We start from the raw sequence: 22,012 nt of genomic DNA, 5'->3' as shown, positions 1-22,012 counted from the left end.
GTCGTTGTCTGTTGTTTTGTTGCTTACGAAATGCTTTACTCAAACTGCGATTGTTCTTTTATAGTCTTAATCCACACTATTTCTTTAATATTAATATATAATATTTATAGTAGATTTTATCTGGATAAAATCTGGTGGAGGGACAGCAAATGATCTTGTCAAAATGCAAGCTTCAATCAAAGAACAAAGACTGCTCACAGTATCTAGAATTAACTGATGACTAGTGTGTGATGATGACGATTATGATTTTGTGTTATAATGATATTTCATTGTCAACAGCAATAAAAAGACAAAGCTAAAAACATAAGCATTGCAAAAAAATCAGTGTTTTAAAAGTTCATTTAGAAATTGCATAAGACTCAATTGTTCAAAGATTTAATTGGACAAAATATGAGTTTTTTTTTTATGATTAATATAGGATTAGCAATGTTAGACAGATCTTCGATTATTCAAGTATAACTCAGGTAAGCATTTATTCAAAACGGGATTTATGTTAATACGCATTCTGAGTTTAGGCATGTATTTGAAAATAACAAGTTTTGCATTCTAGCTTTTAAAGCGAGATTCTGTTATCCCCAAACATTCTTTGTCAAACGCTATTGTAGGGGCATGTCTGCAAGGAATGCACTGACCTTACACGTCAGCACACTTTTTCCCCTCCATGTCAATTTGGAAGCTCAGCTTGAGCTAAAAAGCCTTAAGTTCTTTGTTTCTCTGCATTACTGTGTTGGCCAAATAAAGCCAGACTAATAATTAAGAAAACTGATTCCGAAGCAGATTCTTTCATTAACTGTGGGCCAGACCAGTACGAACATCAGAACAGCACAAACTTTATTCACCCATGTCTTAACAGTCATTATGCATGTCTGTAAGAATATGAGCGTGAATCTCAGAATTGCAACTGAATCTGAAGCCCATCCTCATGCCAGCTCCTCTTCTGCTGTTTTCAGAATATCCTGTGTTACTTGGCCTTCCCTGTGTCATCAATTGGGCAGACATCATTTCCCACATGAACAATGTAGGGCCATCTTCAGTAAATGCTAGCAGTAATATAATATTTTAAAGCTGCAATGATTCCTGCAAGAAGTGGAATTTGATTTGAAATGTCATTTGGAATATATATTGAATCAATGGATTAGCTTGTAATTTTCCCAATTTTTCAAACCAATTCTGGAAGACTTTTGTGCACAAGTCTCAATTTTTGTGCAGAGAAAAAGGGAAATAGAGTTAATGCCATATATCTGTCATATGCATTTCAATACGGATTTCTACCAAGAATCATGGCACAGGGCTACTGTCCCAGCTCTGCCTCAGTCCCGTCATGGATCAGCAACTGCATGGGGGCTAGAAACATGACCTGTTAAGTTTCCACTCCTTGCTCCTTTCTCATACTTTTTGCCCTGATGCAGTTAAGAACACTTGGCATATAACATTTATAAGTATCTTCAGTTGAAGGTCAGAATCTCAAAATGATTAAACCAGAGTTGTTTAAGTCATTCCCGTTTTATATATGACGACTCTCTTTTTCCCAAATGTAATATAAATTGTCCTTTCTCTGGAACAAAGACCTGAACAACTGTGAGGAAAAAGGTGCAATCACTGGAAATGTGACTTTTGCCATGCAGTACAGGAAAAGTAATACAAGACTGAATTTGCACATGCAAGTAATTAGGAATAACGTAAGGCTTCTACTATTTAATGCTGTGTGCACTCAAATACAGAATATTTTAGATACCGTTATTTTATGAACAATTATTTATAAAAACCCTGTAAAGTACTGTTATTATCCCTAGTACAGAGATCAGAAAGCAGAGTGACATCTGTGCTGTAACACTTACCATTTTCAAGTTAATAATTTTAATAATTTAAATTTTAAAATAATTTACTAATTTAAATATATGTGACCATTTTAATTATGAAAAAAGTAACATATAAGAATAGTCCTATGCATAAGCACTGCAGGGTCACCAACAACACGGAAGGTACAGCAAGCTGATTTTTAGCATCCTGTCTCCAATTTTCAACTCGGTCTGGGTTAATTACGGTACATTTGAAAAATATCACCTCTGCCACTTATCACATGAAAAATACCCCACCTGTTACATTCCAGCTCTTCAGGCCATGCGATTCCAAAAGTGTCAATCAACGGCTTGCAGTCAGAATACACTTTCTCACAGAGGTTTCGGCAAGGATGAATCACATGAACTTGCTCCAGGCAGGCAGGAACAAATGCTTTGCACAGAAATGTGTGGACGTCTGGTGAACAGTGGAGATTCATAAGAGTAAGAAAAGGCTTCGGGAAAGAAAAAAGCTTTGATTAGTATTTTTTAAAATGTAATTCAAGACAGTAAAATTATTTTTTATCACTATGGCTCATATTTCTTCTCCTGGAGGTTTGAAAAGATAGAGAACACTGTCCAGCAGTTGTGAAAGAGCAAAACCTGGTGGTTTGAGTGTTGAGGAACCACTCCTGGGCTGCACTGGCTCTTCCAGAACAGTCCCTACTCTGAGATCTTAGTCCATCTGTAACTATTTAAATTTGATTTTTCTTATTAGTGTTAGAAATCTGAAAGCAATCATTAAAGTCCAAGATTATTTTTTTTTTAAAGAGGTGGGGTGTAAAATACTAAGTTTCTATTTTGGCTATTCAGCTTCTAAATATGCAGGCTGAGATTTTTAAAGATGTACTTTCTGTTGAAATTACATTTTCAGTCCATTGTGTTGTATTCATCATCTTCCCTCAGGCTATAGAATTTGCTGTGTTTTTCTTCTTATATATATATATATATATATATATATATATTTATTATTAATGCAGTCCATATACGTTTGGAAGTGAGCAATAATGATATTTCAAGATCTCCACAACTGAGAACTTTTCTACCTGTATTACTGGATGCTAGACAACGAACTACTGATGAGTATTCCTAGTGAAGAGTTCACAGAATGAAATGTAATGCAATTTTCCTATCATTCAGTCCATTACTCACAGTCAGAGAGGCCTTTAGAGAAAAAAAAAAAGAAATCTTTCTCTGCATTTTACTAACTTTATTGCTAGGGTAAATGACTTTAGCCAAACCATACCACAGGTATAAACTTCAGGCAAACCAATAGCTGTCAGTCATTTTTCCACCTGCTGTGCTGCTGTAAGGCCAGCACAGTCAAGGAAGCAAGCGAGAATACACCAGCAGCACCCTCAGATGGGCTCTGGTGCTTGTAAGGGATTTTGTACTCTGGTACTTGGAACCAGCAGCAACAAGGCAGGTCGAGAGCAGCTGGCTGGGCACGTGCATGTTCAAAGGCTCCGATCTCTTCATTCTTTAATAAATCCCCGTATCCCGGTCTGCTGTTTGCTCTGCCTTCCCTGCAACACCAGGCGAAGCTCCTGATCCGGCTCATTAGGTAAAGCCAGGTCGTTTAAATAACCCTCTGGGGCAGCAGGGATTAACCGAGGGCTGCGGGCGAAACGGGTCTGCAGGATCCCATCAGCCTAAGCGCTTTGCAGGTAGGCTTTTTGATGAGACACTGCCTATTTCGGGAAAAAGGAATCCCTGTATCACGTGTAAATAGTCAAATTCATGCGTTTCAGGAAAGCTGAAACAGCATTGAACACACTTTGACACGTGCTGGTAAATAGGGACGCTGCACAAAATTTTCAAAGTATGCAGAACTTTCAGTAAAAATGAAATGACCACTAAGAATTTTATTTAATGCTTTGCCACTAACAGCTCCATATCTCAATTAGTCCGAATTCTTCAAGCAGGAACCGGTAAAGGAAGGATTAACCTCTGAGTCCGGAACAGCATCCTTAATTTTGTCAGCTTTTAAGTATCCCAAATACATCCACACCCACGTACCAAGACCAAGTCTTACCGCTGGGCATGCAGTTGAAAAGGAAAGACATCGATAAATAACTTCCCCTTCAGGTGGGATACCTCGGTAATGAACACAGGAATGGGGAGGTGGGGGTAAGATAAGGCAGGGTAAGAGTGACAGAAAACCATTTTATGGAAAAAAAAATAAAAATGTTGGCACTACGCTTAGAGGACTGACTGCAAGCTGCATGTGCAGCTGTCCTTACAGTACGGGCACCTGATCCCTCACCTGGATGACTGCTCTGCAGCTGCCTTCCCAGGAAGGCGACTTGAGGATTTCAGGACAAGGAAAGGTGCTTCCTAAAATGCTACACTGCCTCAGATGAAAGAAGTAGTCAGCCGTTAGCCCTAAATGAATTACATTTCCTTTGCACTGTCGTGGTGTTCATACTTTTCAGTTACTTTTTTTTTTGTTGTTCAAATATCTGATTTACGTTAGCTCTGCTCTTTCTCGCACTTAGGATAAAATAAAGACAATAGCTTGAGTGATCGTACAGAAATTGAGTTTACATTTGATGTCAACTCCTGGGGAAATTGTCTTGTTATTAATTCTTCCTTTTTATCTCCTCACAGTTCATCTCAGTTGATATAAAACAAAATTAATTTTGCAGAGCAAGTTTTAGGGTGTCAGTCCAGAGCTTTTGCAGACTTCGGTAAAACAGCAATATTTTCTCTAGAGGCAGGAAATTTAAAAAATGGTATTCATATTTATAAAATCAATGTTGTCTAAAGAAATATTTTACCTTCTATTTTAATTAGCAATTATTTTAGATATTTTTCAACATAATAAATAAGGTGACAGTCTAAGTAAGCTCACGATACAGAAAGTGAGCATAAAGAAAGCTGTGTCTGGTTAAAAAGTCAGGATTTGAGACCAACCTCAGCCACGCTAACAACTTCTGTTATACGAAACGATTCCAAAGCTAGAACACCACGGCAATCACTGCGCAATTAATAATGCTGCGTATTACAGGCAGATAATGGCAAGTGAAAACTTGATTGCTGGAGTTTTACTACAGCATGTTGTCTTTGGCTACTGTGGTTTAAGGAACAGGTTTTGTTCCAAAGCAAAACTGTCCCAACAGATAAATACAGAAACGCCAGATTAGAGGAAGAAGAAAGCTATGCTCAGCCTGCAAGGTAATCGGAGCCGAAATCCAAGGGCTTGGCTGACGAGAGTAATTTTTCTTACAATATCTTTCAGCTTGTCTAAAATATTTACATTTTGACACCTGGAAGTGCGAACACAAGTAGAGAGCAGGAAGTGTGGTGTTCTCAACACTTGGCAGAGACCGAGTCAGACAAACTTGTATTTAGCTGGGTACCCCGACCTGGCAGCACGGCGAGCATCGCGGGACGAGCCGGCATCCCCCGGTGCTCCTGATATATGTATGCTACATTAGCATAACACCGTTTTAAATCTTGATTTCTGTCCCTTTCATAATACGCATCGCCCTGGTCACGTCTGAACACTGACCTCGCATTTCCCCAGAACAAAGCACAGTGACCACAAAGGCTCTGTGCTGAGCGACTGATACAAGATCAGGGCCACTCACATAAATAGTCACCTACCATCTCCTTGCCCAGCCGCATCACAAGACCTTTCTACAACTCTTCAGTAAATTCTGTTGTCTTCATTCCCTGTCCGTCCCTTTCTCTGGCCACGCATGAATGAGTTGTGTATCAGAGGTTTCCGTACAGGTGGCTGGGCGACCACTCTAGCCATTTCTTTGCTATGGGACCAAACTATCGTCTAATGATTTCGCACCCTACATTGTGGGGGAAAAAACTACAAAAAAAAACCAACCACACATTTATTTATTCCTACTTTTCTTCCCGTTCTTTATACAGGCATTAAAAAAGAAAGTCCCCTTTGGGTTACCAGTGTGGTTTATTTAAAAACCTGTAGCATATGACCACGTCAAAGCCTTATTGAAAATCAAAGTATAATATACTGGCTGAGCCACCTTTTCCAACAAATCTGTGGATTACAAAGAACTCCAACAGATTTTGTTGGCCATAAGTTCCCCCAACCAAAAACCTCTACAAAATGTAAAATAAAACCCTTTGCCCCACGCACAAACAAACGGGATTTGTAAAGTACAGATTTATTTTTAGAAATTGCCTACATTTACCATTTGAGAGCAACAGAAGAGGTGGCAAACTGCACTTGGAACTCTGTTTTCAATTAGGTATCTTTAAATGTGGGCTTCGTGTCCAGCCAGTAGTTTTGGAAATGCTGCATTATAGAAAATAATAGGTCTGCATTTCCTCTTGGACCATGAAAGCAAAATCTCACCAAAGCCAGGAGAAGTATTCGCTCCTCCTGCTGGATAATACGTAAGCAAAAAGGTTAAAACCAACACCAGAAGCTCCCCCAAAATAAGAGCTGGTTGCCTCAGGGCTGTGTTACCATACCTAGCAATAGCCACCGTTGTCCTGTCACATGGAGGACAGAGATGAAAACCTGCAGATTTGGCGACAGCAGTGCGAAAACAGAGTGAAACAAAGCTGTTTGAAAACTAAGAACAGAGCCTCACAAGGCCAATGTAAGTCCTAAAATAGAAATTGTCATCTTCTGCCTATGGGAAACAAAACCCAGTAAATACGAGGCAAAATAAAATACGCTAACAGTATACCAAAACAAAAAATAAACAAACCACCAAACCACCTAATAACTAGCAGAAAGCGACTGTAGAGCCAAAGATGATGTAGTCTGTAATGTCCCCAAGTAAGAGTAGTGGGAAAACTAAGGACTGAAATGCAAACTTTTCCACTGCATCGTCAGTGCAAGAATCTAAGCACAGAACTGCTGTGAAGCTCATGTGTATTCACTGTGGGAAACGAGTAAGGTCAAGCAATCAAAGACCAGAACATCACTACTGACAAGAGGAATATCCTCAGCACTGAGCAAAACACCACCTAGCTTAGCACTGGGCTCTTTAAGGAAGCATGTCTGTATCCCATTTTCTCCAGAGGGAAAGCCAGCCTGTCTCAGTACTCCAGCTATGGTGTGGCCCTGCAGACAGGAACACAAGTGAGATGCATGAAAACAAATGGTACGGCGTGGAGAATAAGTGCCCAGGTGCAAACAGGCTCTTAAACATATTTTGCCAGTAAATAAATTGCAGCTTTCAACTCCACGTTAATCTCAAGACCATGAAGCTTTCCTGTTTTGTGCTTGGCAGGCTTAGAAAACCAAGATGTAACAGAAACAAAGCTCAATACTCCAGGAAGATGCTGCAGGTGAAGATGACTTCGTTCCATCTCATCTCAGTTTTTCCCTAGAGAAAAGGATTAGCAGTAACTACTACATCACCTCTGGTAATGTATGTCAAAATGAGTGAAAATGTTCTCCTGTACTTCAATCAATGTCACAGAAATATTTGATACAAAAAAATGGTAGATGGAAAATACCAAGGACTTTGTTAAAATCAGCTCTTGTAAATCTTAACTGGCAAGAACAAGTATTTTTGAGTTGCGGATAAGCAGAGGTGAGAGCCCTTGCTCAGCTATTTGGAGCCAGTTACGTAAAACTAACAGCCCACTCTCCTCATCACTGAGGTTTAGCTACCAAGTTAAGTAAGTTAACTGAGCTAAACATATTAACACTGAGGTTAATGTAGTTAAAACAATGAGACACTGTCTCAGCATTAAACAATGGCACCTGTTTCGTGGTTTGATGTGAATCCTGCACCCCAAAGCACCAGCATTGTAACCTTACTCCTCACAACATTGCATATGTCAATTGTGGAAACAAACATGGGCTTAAATCTGAATTTCTGTTATCTTAGCACTCTGGGTGACCCATATTCCTACCTGTATTAAGGGTGTACTTTGCTATTCATAAAACCATTCACCTGCTTTTCAGAAAATCTGCAAAAGTTTGTTATGGGTAACAATTTACAGTATCAGATTCAAACAACTACTGTCTAGTAAGTGCCATTACAGACTTAAGGTACAACCTCAAAATCTAAACACATTTTACCTGTACACCTTAATATGAAGTGTCGGAAATACGGCCACCATCAACCACTGCAATTATAAATGCACCAGTCTCGAAAAAATAGGCAGTGAGCACTCTTCATACTCAGAGCTATACTACCAATTAATCTGCAATACCCCCAGCTACTTTTATAAGCAGCTCTTTCAGTTAAGAAGAGTGAAACATATACGGCATGGTCGATTTAATCCTACACTGTTGTTTCAATAGAGTTATTCTGGGCTGGATGCAAGCAAGATCAGCATCGTGCCCAGGGAAACTAATGGCATCACACCATTCATTGTGTTTATACAATTGCTCATGGCTGCACAGTGAACCGGCTGCCAAGAATCTGATTCCTTGTTTGTGCGCAATTAAGTCACGACAAATAAACGTTCCAACACATGAAACTAAATGAAGGGTGAAATTTGCAAGTCAGATTAGATTCAAAGCAGAGCTGAGAAGAGACTAAGCTCATGTTCAAAGCGATACAAGTAACTCTTCTATGACAAACGTTTTTTGGAACTAAAATTCGCTGATAGGAATATAGTAGTTTAGATATTAACATAAATACATTTAATATGCATCATTAAATTGTGCCGATTTGATGGAGGTAATAAACATTAAAATAAAAGTCAAATCTGTGTGCTTTCAATAAGCTGCCTTTAAAGCATTGCTCTCTGCAGCTTGCGAAATAGAATTAAGGCAAATACAAGTCAGGTTTAATTGAAAAGCTTGTAAAACCTTTTCTAAACTAAATTGGTTCAGACGTTACAAATATAAGAATGAAAGCTTTTGTCAGAATTGAAAGCAGGTTACCCTAGTTGTTTACAAGAGACAAGTCGTTTAAATTTCCTACCCAAGGACAATCTGGTTCAAGAAGCTACGAAAAAACAAAGGAAAAATGTAACAATGGCTCAGGAACTGACGGGCAAGCAGCTGAGAAGCCCGTGCAGGGCAGACCCTATCCTGTGCAGCTGCTCAGTGAGCCAGATCACTCACCTGAGCGTTCAGCGTGGCTCCACTGAAAGCACGAGCGTAGTTGCTAACCCTTTGTCACCACTGTCCCTCCATACGAAATATATTTAATATATAACTTGGTCGTGAGCCTTCCGAGCCGTTCACAGTGGATGGGATCATTAACCAGAAACCCGAGCAGTGTAAGTACAAAGCACAAGGGGGGAAGGCTTTCAAAGGTCGGTAGGGCAGCACAACGCCCACTTAAAAACCCACCCCACTGGGCACTAAACTTACCACTGACACTGAGGGTGTACGTGGACATGGACACCAGAAGATCAAGCAGGCTGTTCTGCTTTTACCTCTATGGGTTGCTAGTTCTGGGTTGCTAAGTCGCTAGTTTTTCATTAACTAGCAACTACAGAATCTCTTTATGCAGCAGGACAACTTATTTCCATGTCTTCCCTCTAAGTATTTAAGATAAAAATACGTACATCCCTATACATATTAGCTGTAACAAAGCCTAGAAACAATACGAATGGAAATATTACATCTCACTAGAAGAAGTTACCACGAAACAAAGTTCCAGTGCTTTCCAAAACAGCTTATTAGCAAAATTCACTGCATTTTGTGGTTCTAACCTAAATTATAGCTTGACCTGAATTATAGGCATTACAGCCTCTGCTACTTACAATACAAAATAAATATTAGAGAGTTTTCCTGAGCATAGCTCAACTACTTATGCACAGCTTTCAATTATATATGGCTTTATCTCCATCTATACTATACATAGCATAGAAGATGAAAACAAGTTAACTGATGGAAAGTATACCGCAGCCCTCAAACTTCTCAAGTCTAGACTACAGCAAAGGAGACCTCCACTACATCTGGACTGTGGTAGCAGAAACATCTCAAAACATTCTGAAATCCTTCATGCATTTGCCATGCGTTAGAGGAGTAAACGGATTTAGTACTGAACTTTTTAAATACAGGACACAGTTTAGAAGATTACCGGTAAAAGAGTTGATGGACTGCGTGTTATCTAGAAGGTGGCTCCTCCTTCAGAGGGAATTCCAGCAGAAGTAGTGATTGCTCTGGTTCCAAAACAGTCGGACCAGATTCACGTTTTCCCCTCTGAGGAGGGCGATGAACCTCAGCAGAACAGCACCACCCAAACGCAGAAGAGCAGTAACCCTGCAGCACACCTTCTCCCCTGCTTACTTGACACAAACTACAGCAGGAGCCTCTCAGTTATGACAGCTGTGATGTTCAAGCACTCTTCTTGCAGTCTTTGGGACACCAAGTAAAGAAATGAAGAGACAGATTTCACAAGTGGGACGAGTACCACAGTAACCTGCGATGCTGACTCTGAGTCACCAGACCTCTCCTCCCGCAAGACATTCACCTCCCCTTCTCTGCACCCAAGCCACGCTAACACATTCGATGCCCCTTATCACAGAATCATCAGGATGGCAAGAAAGCCACTTCTGTGGATGTAAAGGCAACGTAACCAGCTGTGGTGGTTGTACCGTGCTAGGCAGCTGAACACCACAACCGCTCTCTCACTCCCCCTCCTTAGATGAGAAGGGGAAGAAGTAAAGGCAAGAACAACTCACGGGTTGAGATAAGGATGATTAATTAAAGGGAAAAGAAATTATTAAGGAAAGATTATTATTAACTAAACAATTTAACTAAAGGGAAAAAAAAGGGAAAGGGGAAAAGGGAGGGGGAAGGGGAAAAACAAAACAAAACAAGTAAAGGCTGTGTGGAAGTGCAGAGGAAATAAATTACTTTTTACTTCCCACAAATGAGCGATGCTTGACCACGTCCTTGAGGCAGGGCCTCAACGCACGTAGCCGATGTTCGGGAGGAGGACAGACATTTTTGCAATGAGAGCCCACCCCTCCCCTCTTCTTCCTTTTTCCACCTTTTGTTGCTGAGTGTGACATCATATGGTACGGAATATCCCTCTGGTTGGTTTAGGTCAGCTGCCCTGGTGATGTTTCTTTTCTCACTTTTTTGCCCGCCCCCTAGGAGGGTTAGAGAGAGTCCTGATGCTGTGCCAGCACTGCTCAGCAGCAGACACAACCCTGGTGTGATACCACTGCTGTTCTAGCTACAAGAGCAGAGCACAGCACTGTAAGGGCAGCTGCAGGGAAAGTTAACATCCCAGCCAGACCCCGTACACCAGCTCCGCAGAGGCCCAGCCACCTACCACTTCTCCACGCCTGCTGAGCCCACCCAGGAACACAGTTATACGGCGTAACAGCACAGACACCGAGCCTCAGCTAATAAACCCTACCAGACCTAAGCTGTTCTTACACCCAGCAGGAACTGGTTGTCCCTGCACAGCCCTGCTGGAGCTGGAAGAAACGGGAAGTACGGCAGAGGCACAAACTAATTTTGCGAGGAGTTTCGCAGGGCTCAAAGCTGACCCTGTGAGAGCTCTGCGTGGAGCCACGCTGCTGCTTGCACCAAGTCTTTCCGTCTTCGTAAATCTGGGCTTGTCCCACCTAACCAGTACAATAGCATGGCACTGACACTGTATATGAAAAGGAAAGTCTGGATTACGAAGATAGTTCCCATGAATGACCTCGGCCTCGCAGATCCCACACAACGAGAAGTAACCACGAGTTGATTTCCTTCCCATGTGTCACAGGAAGGAGACGCAGCTTGTCCCATGGCCAGAGTCAGTGCCTCGACGTACGACCTACTGGAAACACGAGAAGCAGAAGCCAGAGGAAGCACTGCTGGTGGCGAGGTACCTACGTGCAGCCTGATGGGCTTTAAATGCAATAACTCAGCCATCCGACTCGTGCGGCCCAGACTGAGGTCATCTGTTACATCGCAGCAAAGGGAAGGGATTAGTGAAAGTTTGCAGGGATTAGCGACTGTAATGATTTTCACGTGGTACTGAATCAAATGCTTTACTGAACTTCAAACGGACTGGCTTAGTTAGCACCTAGAAAATCTGCACAGGTCGCTGCTGCCACGCACACAGCAGGAGGGGGATCCTTCGAATGAAATCTCAGCAGCACCAGAGCACAGGCCAACAAGTCAGACACAACGCTGGAAACGAACGATCCAGGAGTCTGAGCCACAGACTGAGACAGCTGAAAAGAACAATGCAAAAGCAGGTGGCAGCCTCGCTTTGTTTCTGTTTGGGAAGCCCTGACCACGCGGCGAGCTTTTCATGTACTCAGCATCCACCGCCTGCTGTGAATTCTGATCCGCAGCAATTTTCTGTGAAAACACTGCTTCTGGGAAGGTCGTCCTGGGTGCAGAACAGAAAACCAGGCCTGCCACTTTAATCCACTTGTACAGCTGCAGTCTCCGCTGTATTTTGAAAACATAAAACACGCAGCAATTAATGCAAAAAGTAGATCATTGTTGTAGAGAAAAAGCAGCGTGGAAGATTTCTAAAGAGATATGTAAGACCTTCATGGAAAAAAAAGCGATACGTCATTCCTAAGGACTTGTGGGAAACAGCTCTCATCTTTCACAGACGCATCTACTTTGTGATATTTTTGTCGGTATTTCTAAAATAATGTCTAAATGTCTAAAACAGTGATAACTTGACCAGTTATAGATTTTTGCTCTGCAGATATATATATATATATATGTGTGTGTGTGTGCGTGTATATATATGCATCTTAATTCCTCTATTTGATGATTTTTATTTACTTTGGGATACAGGCCAACCTTAGAGGCAAGAAAGCAAGAAAAACTTGCTTTTAAATAATATAAAAAAGCAAAACGATCTGAATTCTAAAGGATGGATGAAGCAGCTGGTAAGGAAGGAAGCTTTACCCACAACAGCCATTACTTTATGAAAACTTCCTCCTTCCTTCAAATGCGCGATAGCCAAAAATATGAAAGGGCTGTCAACAAAACTAAGGATCTGATGTTTCTATGGGAGCCTCCTTCTGCACCTGCAGCCTCACACGAAGTCTCTCCTCCATTCCTCCAAAATCTCCACCCAAATCCCTGACATCTTAAAACGCCGACCTCTCTGACAAGAAGGTCATTGCCTGCTACAGCGCAGAAGCAACTTACCACTACTTACGGGCAACCTGTTGAGAGCTTGTGCCCTTCCCTCACAGGAGTCACTCAGAGCAGACACAGCTGTACCCCGGCACCCACTGCACTGCAGAAACCTTCACCCAGCTGGGTGAAGCTGGGGGCTGCCACAAGCACCGTTACTGTTCTGTAACCTCACAGGCAGTCAAGGACTCGCATTTGCTCTCTCCCTCCTTCACAGGTGCTCCTGATAAGCAGGCACGTCTTCCTTTTGTCCCTCTGTCCTGGCGCCTTGCTCCCAGACTGCTGCAGGCAGTGCCCTGGGCGGTCTCCCTGCGGCTGAGGTGGCACTGGGGAAGGTCAGACAGGAACCAGACTGTGCAAATGGACGCTGACAAACTCATCGAGGGCACGTGGACGGACCAGAACTGCTCTTGCCAAACTGGTAAAGGAGCAGGAGGTGTTAGACACAAGGCACGGGTGGCAACCCCAGCGGGAGGCCTTCCCTTGCCCTCCAGAACTGCCAGACCTGTCGCTGGTGTCAGCGCTGGGTCAGATGTGTGGATCCCTCCTGCTCTCCCTGGCTCTGAATGCCCACGTTAGGCAGCTCCTCCTCAGCACCAGGAGGTGCTTAAAATCCTCAAGGCCACCTTCTCTTCTACCCATTCATCTCAGGATCTGTGGGCCACGTTAGCCTTCAGAGCACAGAGCTGGGTTTGTAGCTCCAGGCATTCTCCCCACAGATCCCCCCAGCTGGATTTCCAAGCCTTCCCTAAAATGGTGCACCTTCCCAGAGCGAGACGGGTTCAGGCCCTCTTGGAGCAGCTGCTTTTAATTTTGGCACGCGGGGTAAGCATGTGGAGAGTTTGGTCACCGGGTGCTTTGTGAACAGGAAAGGGGCAACCACTTCTGGCACTAAAGAAACGGGGCTGCGCAGGCCCGCTGGGGAACAGCGTGGGACGGATGTGGTTATTCTCTGAAAGAATTTGATCTGCCAGAAGTCTAAGCACAAGAAAGAGGGATTTATTTTTTTTTTTCCCCAGGAAGCTCTTTCATCACTTAAAGGGATGCAACGGAACAGATATATTTGGAAACAGGACATCTCTTCTGCCCTGCAGAGGCTGATTACCCAGGCCTGCCCCCTGCACCTCAGCAAGTTTTCACCCCCCAGTTATGGGCTGCTTACACAGCCCTTACACTCCCCTGAATACCTCCCCTTCTTCTAACAGTAAAGCAGAAAGGGAGCAGATCTCCATTCACCTCCACTGCGTAGTTCAGGAGAACAGGGCAGACATCTGTCTGCACCTTCTCCTCCAGCAAGTGAACTGCACCGTGGCTGCAGCAATCACAGCTGCACACAGCACACAAAAAAGGTCCACGAAAGCAAACAGCAAGGGGTGACGAAGTAACCACGCTTGCCTCAAAGGCTTGGAGAATCAACAGCCAGCACACAGCGAGAGGAAAACGCAGGAAGCCTCGTGGTGCAGACACTCCTACGCCCTCCTTCGGGATGGAGTAGAGGAGGCAAGAAATGACCCAGGAGTTGTTTGAGAAATCACAGATAATCATTGCGCTGCCACGCTGGAAGTAAAAGCAGTGACGTCTGACCACATCCCCAGCCCCACGCGCTTCTTTCCCGGACATTCATTTCTTGCGGTCATTATCGGGGAAGGCATCGACAACATCCTGCATCCACGTGTCACCCTCAGCATCACACCCACCTCGCAACAGGAACACCAAACGCACCTTCCACTTCCACCCACACACAGTAAGGGCACAGGCGCTGCACAGCCTCACCACCCACGGACAGTGGACAAAGAGCATCTCTCAGCTGCAAGAAGGTGCCTAAAACCCACCGTGGCCCCCTCAGAAGAAGGGAATCCAGGTTAGGGAGGCTGGCATGAATCTGTTCTTTCATAGGTGTCCTCCTGGAGTAAGTAGGCTGCAGCCCCAGGACTAAGCCCACCAGCCTCCACCTGCAGTGCTTGGTGTAGCCAGTGACCACGCTTAGCAGGAGGGCATGGAAAAGGAGCTGGAGAAGCACAACGAGACCCAGAGACCTCCAGGGCTGGCACCAACTCCTGACCACCACACAGGGCACTGCGGAAAGGACAGAAGTCTTCAGGAGACCAACAAAATAATTTATTTTATCCACAAAATCAGCACATGGAGTTTATGAATGCGTTGCTCAAGCTCCTACTCCTGTGAGAGCTAATGACGACTTGAGTTACCTTGAAACATCTGAGAGCAAGTGCAGTAGAGAGCAAAACCAAAGAGCCCTGAATTTGCATGTTGTACAGTGACACACTTGTCTAATGCACACTTCTGACCTTTCAGCAAAAGCTTCTCCACAAGCAACAGTGATGTTCAAAACAGAATTATTCACGTCCAACTATTCTGTATTTCTGGAGACTTACCAGCGCAGAAGTCATAGTGCTATGTGTTTCCTTTGATCCATACGAAGCAGCTATAAGAAAATAGTTCAGCATTTGCAAACTTTGGTCTAACATGGACGGATCTAGTTATTTTAACACAAATCTTTTACAACCACCTTGTTCCACTGAGCTAGAAAAGTTACCTTAGCCTGTACTAAATAATGACACACAGCACGCTATACTTAATACCTTTTTTTTTTAATGCCTTCCATGTCAGTTACCACCAGTGATAATGGTAAGGAAACAGCACAAATGTTTCCAGCAAAATATGAATTACACAGCCCCTCGTGCTTGTTCATACCTCTGCACCCTTTCTCCAGCTTAGGCTCTGAGGCAGCATCATGGAGAAAAAGCAATTCCAAGCAGATACCGCTGATAACGGCTTTCCTAATTGAAGCTGAGCTACTTTAAGAGATTTAGGCTTCCAGTTTCAAAGTACTAGTGGCTCGTGTACTGCAGCAAGCACTGCTCGTTTGAGGTAAGGGAGAGAGGCAGGATGCCTGTCTGTACAGGCTTCAGAAAATTCACACCTGTGCCATTTTGCAGAACATCCCACTAACAGCATTCTGCACTAAATAGGGCTTAAATTCCTCAACACTCCCAACCTACAGAAGGTGGAAAACTTCATCCTATTCCTCCCCCTGTGTGTGTAATATATCTAATATCAATATACGTACTGATTTAAGTTTGCCAGTTAACTGGTTTCCAGTTTTTGCAAGTATCTTCATATTGAATTAGTTGCTAATTTACACTTAGAGGCAAATTAAGTGATCATATTAAAAAAAATCATTGAATTTACAGAGGTAGAAAACCACAGAACTTTGGTATCGAGTTTCTGAAGGTACTTCTTAATCCACTTCAGATTGGTTTTGGTGGATGAAACTGACTAGTTCTTGAAAAACTTGAAACTTGACTGGTTCAGTTCACTGAACTCGCCACAAACATGTATTCAGACACAACAGATTAAGAAACATGAACAAAGGAAGTTATTACAGAGGAATATTCTCTGCTTTGCTTCAATAACGCTTTACGTTGACAACCCACTCCAGATAGTTGAAGAAATTGCACTCGAGTTAGAAGTGACTTGTTTTTGAGGATTGCCACGAGAGGGAGTTACACCTCTGGAAGTATGGTTGAAGGGTGGCTTCATCACAGCTACATCCATCCATCTTCCTCACTAGACATACTCTAGGTCTTCAGAGCAAAAACACGAGCAGTGGTGCTGTTCAATTGCTTTGAGACAGATACTGCAAGTAGCTGCAAATAATTAGCTTCCACTGTCATGCAGGTGTTCAAGTAACATACACAAAAAAGCTTCACACCCTTAAGTCACGTGGTTGTACTTTCCAAAAATCTCCATTTGTTGCATAAACAAAGCTAATCCAAACAAACAAAACTTGAATAGTTTGAATTCAGTCCGCAGAGTCAAAGATTCAATTTAAAAATAAGGCGGGTGGGGAGGGAGCAAATTACGAGCTTTCTGTTGCAAAAAATAAGAGCCAAGGAGGACTACCACCATTAGCAGAACCCCTGTAACTGAGGCCATAAGACTGAATAAGCCCTTCTTCCTGCTCTAATCAGTTCAGCGTTCTGGTTTATCGCATAACACCATGAAGAGCTGATACATGAGGCAGAAATAATACCACGAATCAGCTTGGCGATCCAATTGATTTCCAGGAGGAAAACCACCACGTGAGACTGTGGCTCCCTGTCATTCTCACCTGGAGGATTACTATGAAGGCATCGAAATGCCAATTTAACACCTTTCCAGACAGGAGAGAAACTCTACAGAAGCCGTCATACTCCATCAGATGGAAATCACAGCTCTTCTGGCCATACAAGACTCCCCACTGGGGAGCACACCCGTTGAGCCTCAACAGTGGGCTAGAGCAGACTTCACAAAGTTTTGGAGAGGTAACTTCACACCCAGATGAGGCTCATCCCCTTGACTGACTATTCTTTGCTCTTTCTGGGAGTAAACATGACAAATAAATAACGAAAATAAGTTTCCAGAGGGTATAGGAACAGAAAACAGGATTAATATCAAGCGCTTCCTGCACAAAATACTTGAGATTTCTTGAAGAAGTCTCCACCATATGCCCTTGGATCGCACGATTAAGCAGCTTGCTCAAAGTCAGTTAAGATAAAGTAAGGAAAATATTACAAGCGTCGGTCTCATAACCCAGTGTTTACGTTTTAAGACCATGCCCTGCCTTGAGAACAAGCTGTGGGGAGGGGAAAGAGAAATGGAATTAAAAAACAAAGCCTTTGAGCATTCCTACTGAGGATCAAAAGAAAAAAAGTTTTAACCAACATACCATTAAAATTCTTTCTTTGGTACAAACGGAGTTTGGACTACCAATTACAGAAAAATTCAAGCTCTTAAAACACAAGTCTCCTTCATCTCCCAACCTGCTGCTTCTTTATGGCGGTAAAACGAAGTTAAACAACAGTCCCGAAGTCCAACAGCTCCTCCTCTGCTGCAAGTCCCCTGAAAAGCAGAACCTTTGACACTCCTGGGAAGTCTCCCTGCTGCAATCAACCATGACAAACCACACTGGTGCTGTTACTGACTACCACGTAGAATCACTTCAGAGGGCATAAGCTACTGGTATGCATTGGTCTCAGGAGAGAGGCCCACCAAAGAACTGTGCTAAGCTTACCGTGCAACTCCAACTAAACTGCTAGCGCCAGATACAACACAAGTTACACAAGGGGGGAAAACTTCCTTATGCTTTCATCAGTGAGGCAGTCTGAAAAAGTTGGTTTGGCCAACCAGTACTGTCCAACTGCAAATAGAGGAAGGCAGATCAGGTAGCTCAGAAACGTCCATACAGCACAGGAGTAGTGAGGTTAGTAAAGTACCAAATTAGAGGCCAGACCGAAGCAGTGACAGGACACTAGGAAGTACTAGGACGCTAGGTCAAACCCTAGTGCTGTTCCAAAAAGCCCCCCGTCAGCTGGCTGAGTAGCGATCAGCCACCGTAGGAGCCAGAAATGATTATAAAAAGACAGGATGGAGAAAAGGGAACAACAACATTTCTTGCTACCATGCCATTTTTATAGAGAGTGCTAAATAAAAACAGATAAGTCATGAACCTTCTCCAGGAGGAACTAGGCGTAACTTACTGACGATACAGGAAAGTCACAGCAAACAAAAGTGACGGTGGTCTCTGCTGTAACAGCAGCGTTCCTGGAAGGCATGAGCACTGACAGAAGCTACCCGCCAAGTAGGAACCACCTGCATGCCTGACAAGATAAAATGGCAGGCGCTGTAGAAAGAGAGCATTCCAGACAAAGCATGACTGGAGAGAGAGAGCGCTTTCCAATTTAAAAGCGCACAACTTATCTGAGATCTGTGGCTGAACTGAATTGCTCACATATAGAGCTCTTAATATTTGATACCAGAATTTTCCATGTATCTACGTGGGGCTGGCAAATACAATGCAAGCCTCTGCCCTTCCAGACTGGCAGCTAGAGGCCAAAATGGTAATCCTAAGCATCCCAAACAGCACTAAACAAATGCTTTGGCAATTGAACCAAGCTCCTTCTCCAAGCTCAGTAATGCATATGCAAATAAGATTTTAGTAGTAGTACTAGCAGCAGCCTTCCCCAATACTATCTTCAATTTTTTTTAAACCAGAAGCTTCTGAATTTTAATCTCACTTCTGTTTCACTCTCTGCACAGCACAAGACTTTGAGCTTTTCAAGACCTGTGTTAAGGTGCTCCCCCTCCTCTTACTACTGAAAAGCCATTATTAAAACAGGTTTAAAACTTGTTTTACAAGCCTCTCACCCAGAGAGGCTCTCGCCCTCTGTAGCTACTGTAACCGGCAAAGCTCTTCCACAAGGTGGCATGCTCTCAAGGGAGCCATGTTGCAGGCAGTTCAGGTAGCAAAGCATTTGTTTTCAGCTGAAAAAAAAAAAAAAAAAACAAAACAGAGGAAAGTTTCTCTCAGTCGGGAGTTTCAGCGTTCAGTCAAGTGACAGCAGAACGCAAAAACCACAGTGGAGAGCAAGGCTATGAATAAGTTTAGGTACCTGTCCTTAATAGATGGAAGAAAAGAAAAAAAAAATAACAGTGACTTCTAAACATTATTTTCGCACCGCCTGAGTTCAGGTGGGCCAGGATTATCACCAGAACATCACAGGCTATGTTCCTTGAAAATCTCAAGAACTGCTTTATGCATTAGTGAGGTATGCGGGCTTATGTGCGATCTGTTGAAGAGCTCTAACAGCCACATCGGTGTGCTACACCAATTCCTCTTCCAGTCTGATACAGAATCCAAGGGGCATGTGTCTATAGCTCCCTTACGCACCGCTTACACAGGCACGGAGCAATAGTGCAGTCCAGAAAGCTTCAAAGAAGTGTTATCTAGTCAGCTTATCTCCCTTGTCGTTTAGTGCAACAGATATCACTACTCAGAGGACAAAAAGGATGTATTTCACACTGTTTACATTTACGCGCTACCTCAGGGCTGGGATAACTCACCTCCATTTGGAGAGCAGCAGTGTCCTGATCGTAGTGCCCCATGATATTTGGGAAAAAAGTCATATTGTAAGGCATTCTTGAACACCTGGAGATGGTAATCGGCTCGCACGTGAACAAGCTGTGCCCTCGCACCAGAGCCAGGAGCGAGGCGCAGGTCACGGCGGCCACGAGCGCTCCCATTTTGCCGAGATCCCCGCTAGCGGCGCATAGCTTCGCCCAGCGTCACGCGGGCTGGCCTCTCCCCAAAACACGCATCTTCCTCTTCTCCTTCCCCAGGGACGCAGGTTTGCAGAGGCGGGCAGGTCGACCATCAGACGCCTCGCTTTCGCTGTTTCCCCATTTTCCGGCGTCTTTCCCCAAATCCCTCCTTCCTCGGACCTGCGAACACAGGAAGAGCCGAGGCAGGGCGCTCAGCGGCCGCCGCACCGAGGCCGCCGCGCTCGGCCTCCGCGCAGCCCTGCGGCCGGTGCGGGGCTGCCGGGAGGGGACGGGAGCGGGGCGAGGAGGGGAGGGGAGGGGAGGAAAGGGGAGAGGAGGGGAGACGAGGCCGCCGCGGCCCGCACCTACCCCGCCGGGCCGCTCCCCGCTGCTCCCAGCGCCCCGGCTCGGCGCTTGGTTCCCAGCCCCGCCCTAGGAAGCGGCGCCCGCAGGGGCGGGCGGGGAGCGGGGCCGGGAGGGCGGCCCAGGAGCCGGGGCTCGCCGGGCGCAGCCTCGGCGCCGCAGCCCCGACACACCCGGGCCAAGCCCCCGGCGCCCCCTCCTTCCTCCTCCGCCTCGTCCTCTTCCTCCACGGGGCTCCGCCTGGCCATGGCCGCCGCACCAGTACTGCCCCCCCCCCCCCCACACCACCTCGCCCGCTCCCCGCCGCCATGGCCGCCGGCGGCACGGGCAGGACGTGGCGGCGGGGCCGCTCCCGTCATACTTGGCATGGCGGCGCCGCACCGGGGCTGCCTTTCCCTGAGGAGGCGCGGGGGAGAGGGGACACGGGGAGCCTGAGTGGGGTGACAGAAACGGGAGGTGGTGTGGGGCGTTTGGGACGCGGCGATGAGAGCAAAGGGGTAACGTGCAGATAGAGGCGGAGCAGCTGGCTGGGGGCGTTCATGCCCTCATGTCCTCGCTGCCTTCATGCCCTCGCGTCTCCAGGTCCTCGCTGCCTTCATGCCCCTCATGGCCCTATGCCCCTCGTGTCTCCTGGAACCCAAGCTCAGGCACCACCATGTCCTCTGCCACGCTGAGACCCCATCCAACAACAAACCCCCGTTCGGAAGCAGCCAGGCTTGGCCCAGGTGTAGGAGTGCTGCGCGCCCCTCGGCTCTGCACAGAGCCACCTGAGGAACGGGAAGCGCCGGATGCCGAGACATGCAAACCAGCTCTAGGAACGGTCTGAGGGTGTTCAGGCAGCGCTGCACCTCTGCTCGTCTGCCCTAAGGGAGTCTGTGCAGTCAGGCCTCCTTACCCAGGATCCAGGTAGTCCGTCCGTGGATGGCGGCGAGCGTCAAGCTGCACGTTGCCTATTCAGAGGACCGCAAAAGCTCTCCGTGCAGATCTTTTGTGTGTAAGCTCCTGTAGAAATATACATGACCACAAAACCCCTCCTGAGTCTTTTACATGAAACTATCTTAGCACCTGTATGAATCACGAGAAGGGTTGTACCTACCTGCCGCAGATCCAAATAGCTCAGCCATTTGAGCAAATGGAGTAACTTGATAGCAGTAATGGAATTCAATTTGCTATACAAACAAGCAGCCAAATGGCAAGGTGACTAACATTTTCCCAGCAGGTTTCACAGATGGTATTAATGAAACCTTGTTATGTGCAGGTTGTGGAAGTTAATGTGCTACAGCGTACAAAGACCTGTGTTATCCTCTGTTGTCATTCCAGTTCTCATCCTCCAGCTGGCTTCAGGTCTCTCTTAGAAGCTCCTTCCTGTTCTAGAAATACCACATTTTTCTTTTCATGAGTGCTGAGAGGCTGCACACGGTGTGGGTCTGGCAGTGAGAGCACCAGGAGCACACAGGTGTCTCCCCAGTCAGCTTCTGCTGACATCCCAGGACAGTTCTTGCTCAGCTCTCGATGAAATTGCTGAGCTGCTCTCTGCTCTGGGAACACCATCAGTTCCTCGAATGTACCCAAACTTTGCAGAGACTGGTTGTGTTCGGTGCAGATTCAAACTCCAGCAGCTTTCTACTGACTTTCCTTTCTAGTTTCATTGACTAAACCTGGAGGCATTTTCACGAAACAGGAACAGAAT

The 22,012-nt window shown here is 45.0% G+C and overlaps 1 protein-coding gene across 3 annotated transcripts in view; it reads right to left on the bottom strand.

Moving 5' to 3' along the window:
• The window catches only part of FZD6 (frizzled class receptor 6), a 29,404-nt gene extending 8,094 nt beyond the window's left edge, over nt 1-21,310 (bottom strand). The window contains exons 1-3 of one of the 3 annotated variants that reach the window (XM_040546635.1): nt 21,218-21,310; nt 19,762-20,139; nt 2,097-2,293 (exon numbers count right to left, since the gene is read on the bottom strand). In XM_040546635.1, the coding sequence (XP_040402569.1) occupies nt 2,097-2,293; nt 19,762-19,941 (377 nt within the window). In that variant the 5' untranslated portion in view covers nt 19,942-20,139; nt 21,218-21,310. Of the gene's footprint in view, nt 1-2,096; nt 2,294-19,761; nt 20,487-21,217 lie in introns of those variants that run through there. The other 2 variants (XM_040546633.1, XM_040546634.1) reach the window with 2 other exon arrangements.
• Between the last annotated feature and the right edge of the window lie 702 nt (nt 21,311-22,012).

The sequence above is a fragment of the Cygnus olor genome, chromosome 2 (genome assembly GCF_009769625.2).
Source record: "Cygnus olor isolate bCygOlo1 chromosome 2, bCygOlo1.pri.v2, whole genome shotgun sequence".
NCBI lineage: Eukaryota > Metazoa > Chordata > Aves > Anseriformes > Anatidae > Cygnus > Cygnus olor.
This window is presented reverse-complemented; position numbering and strand designations above follow the sequence as displayed.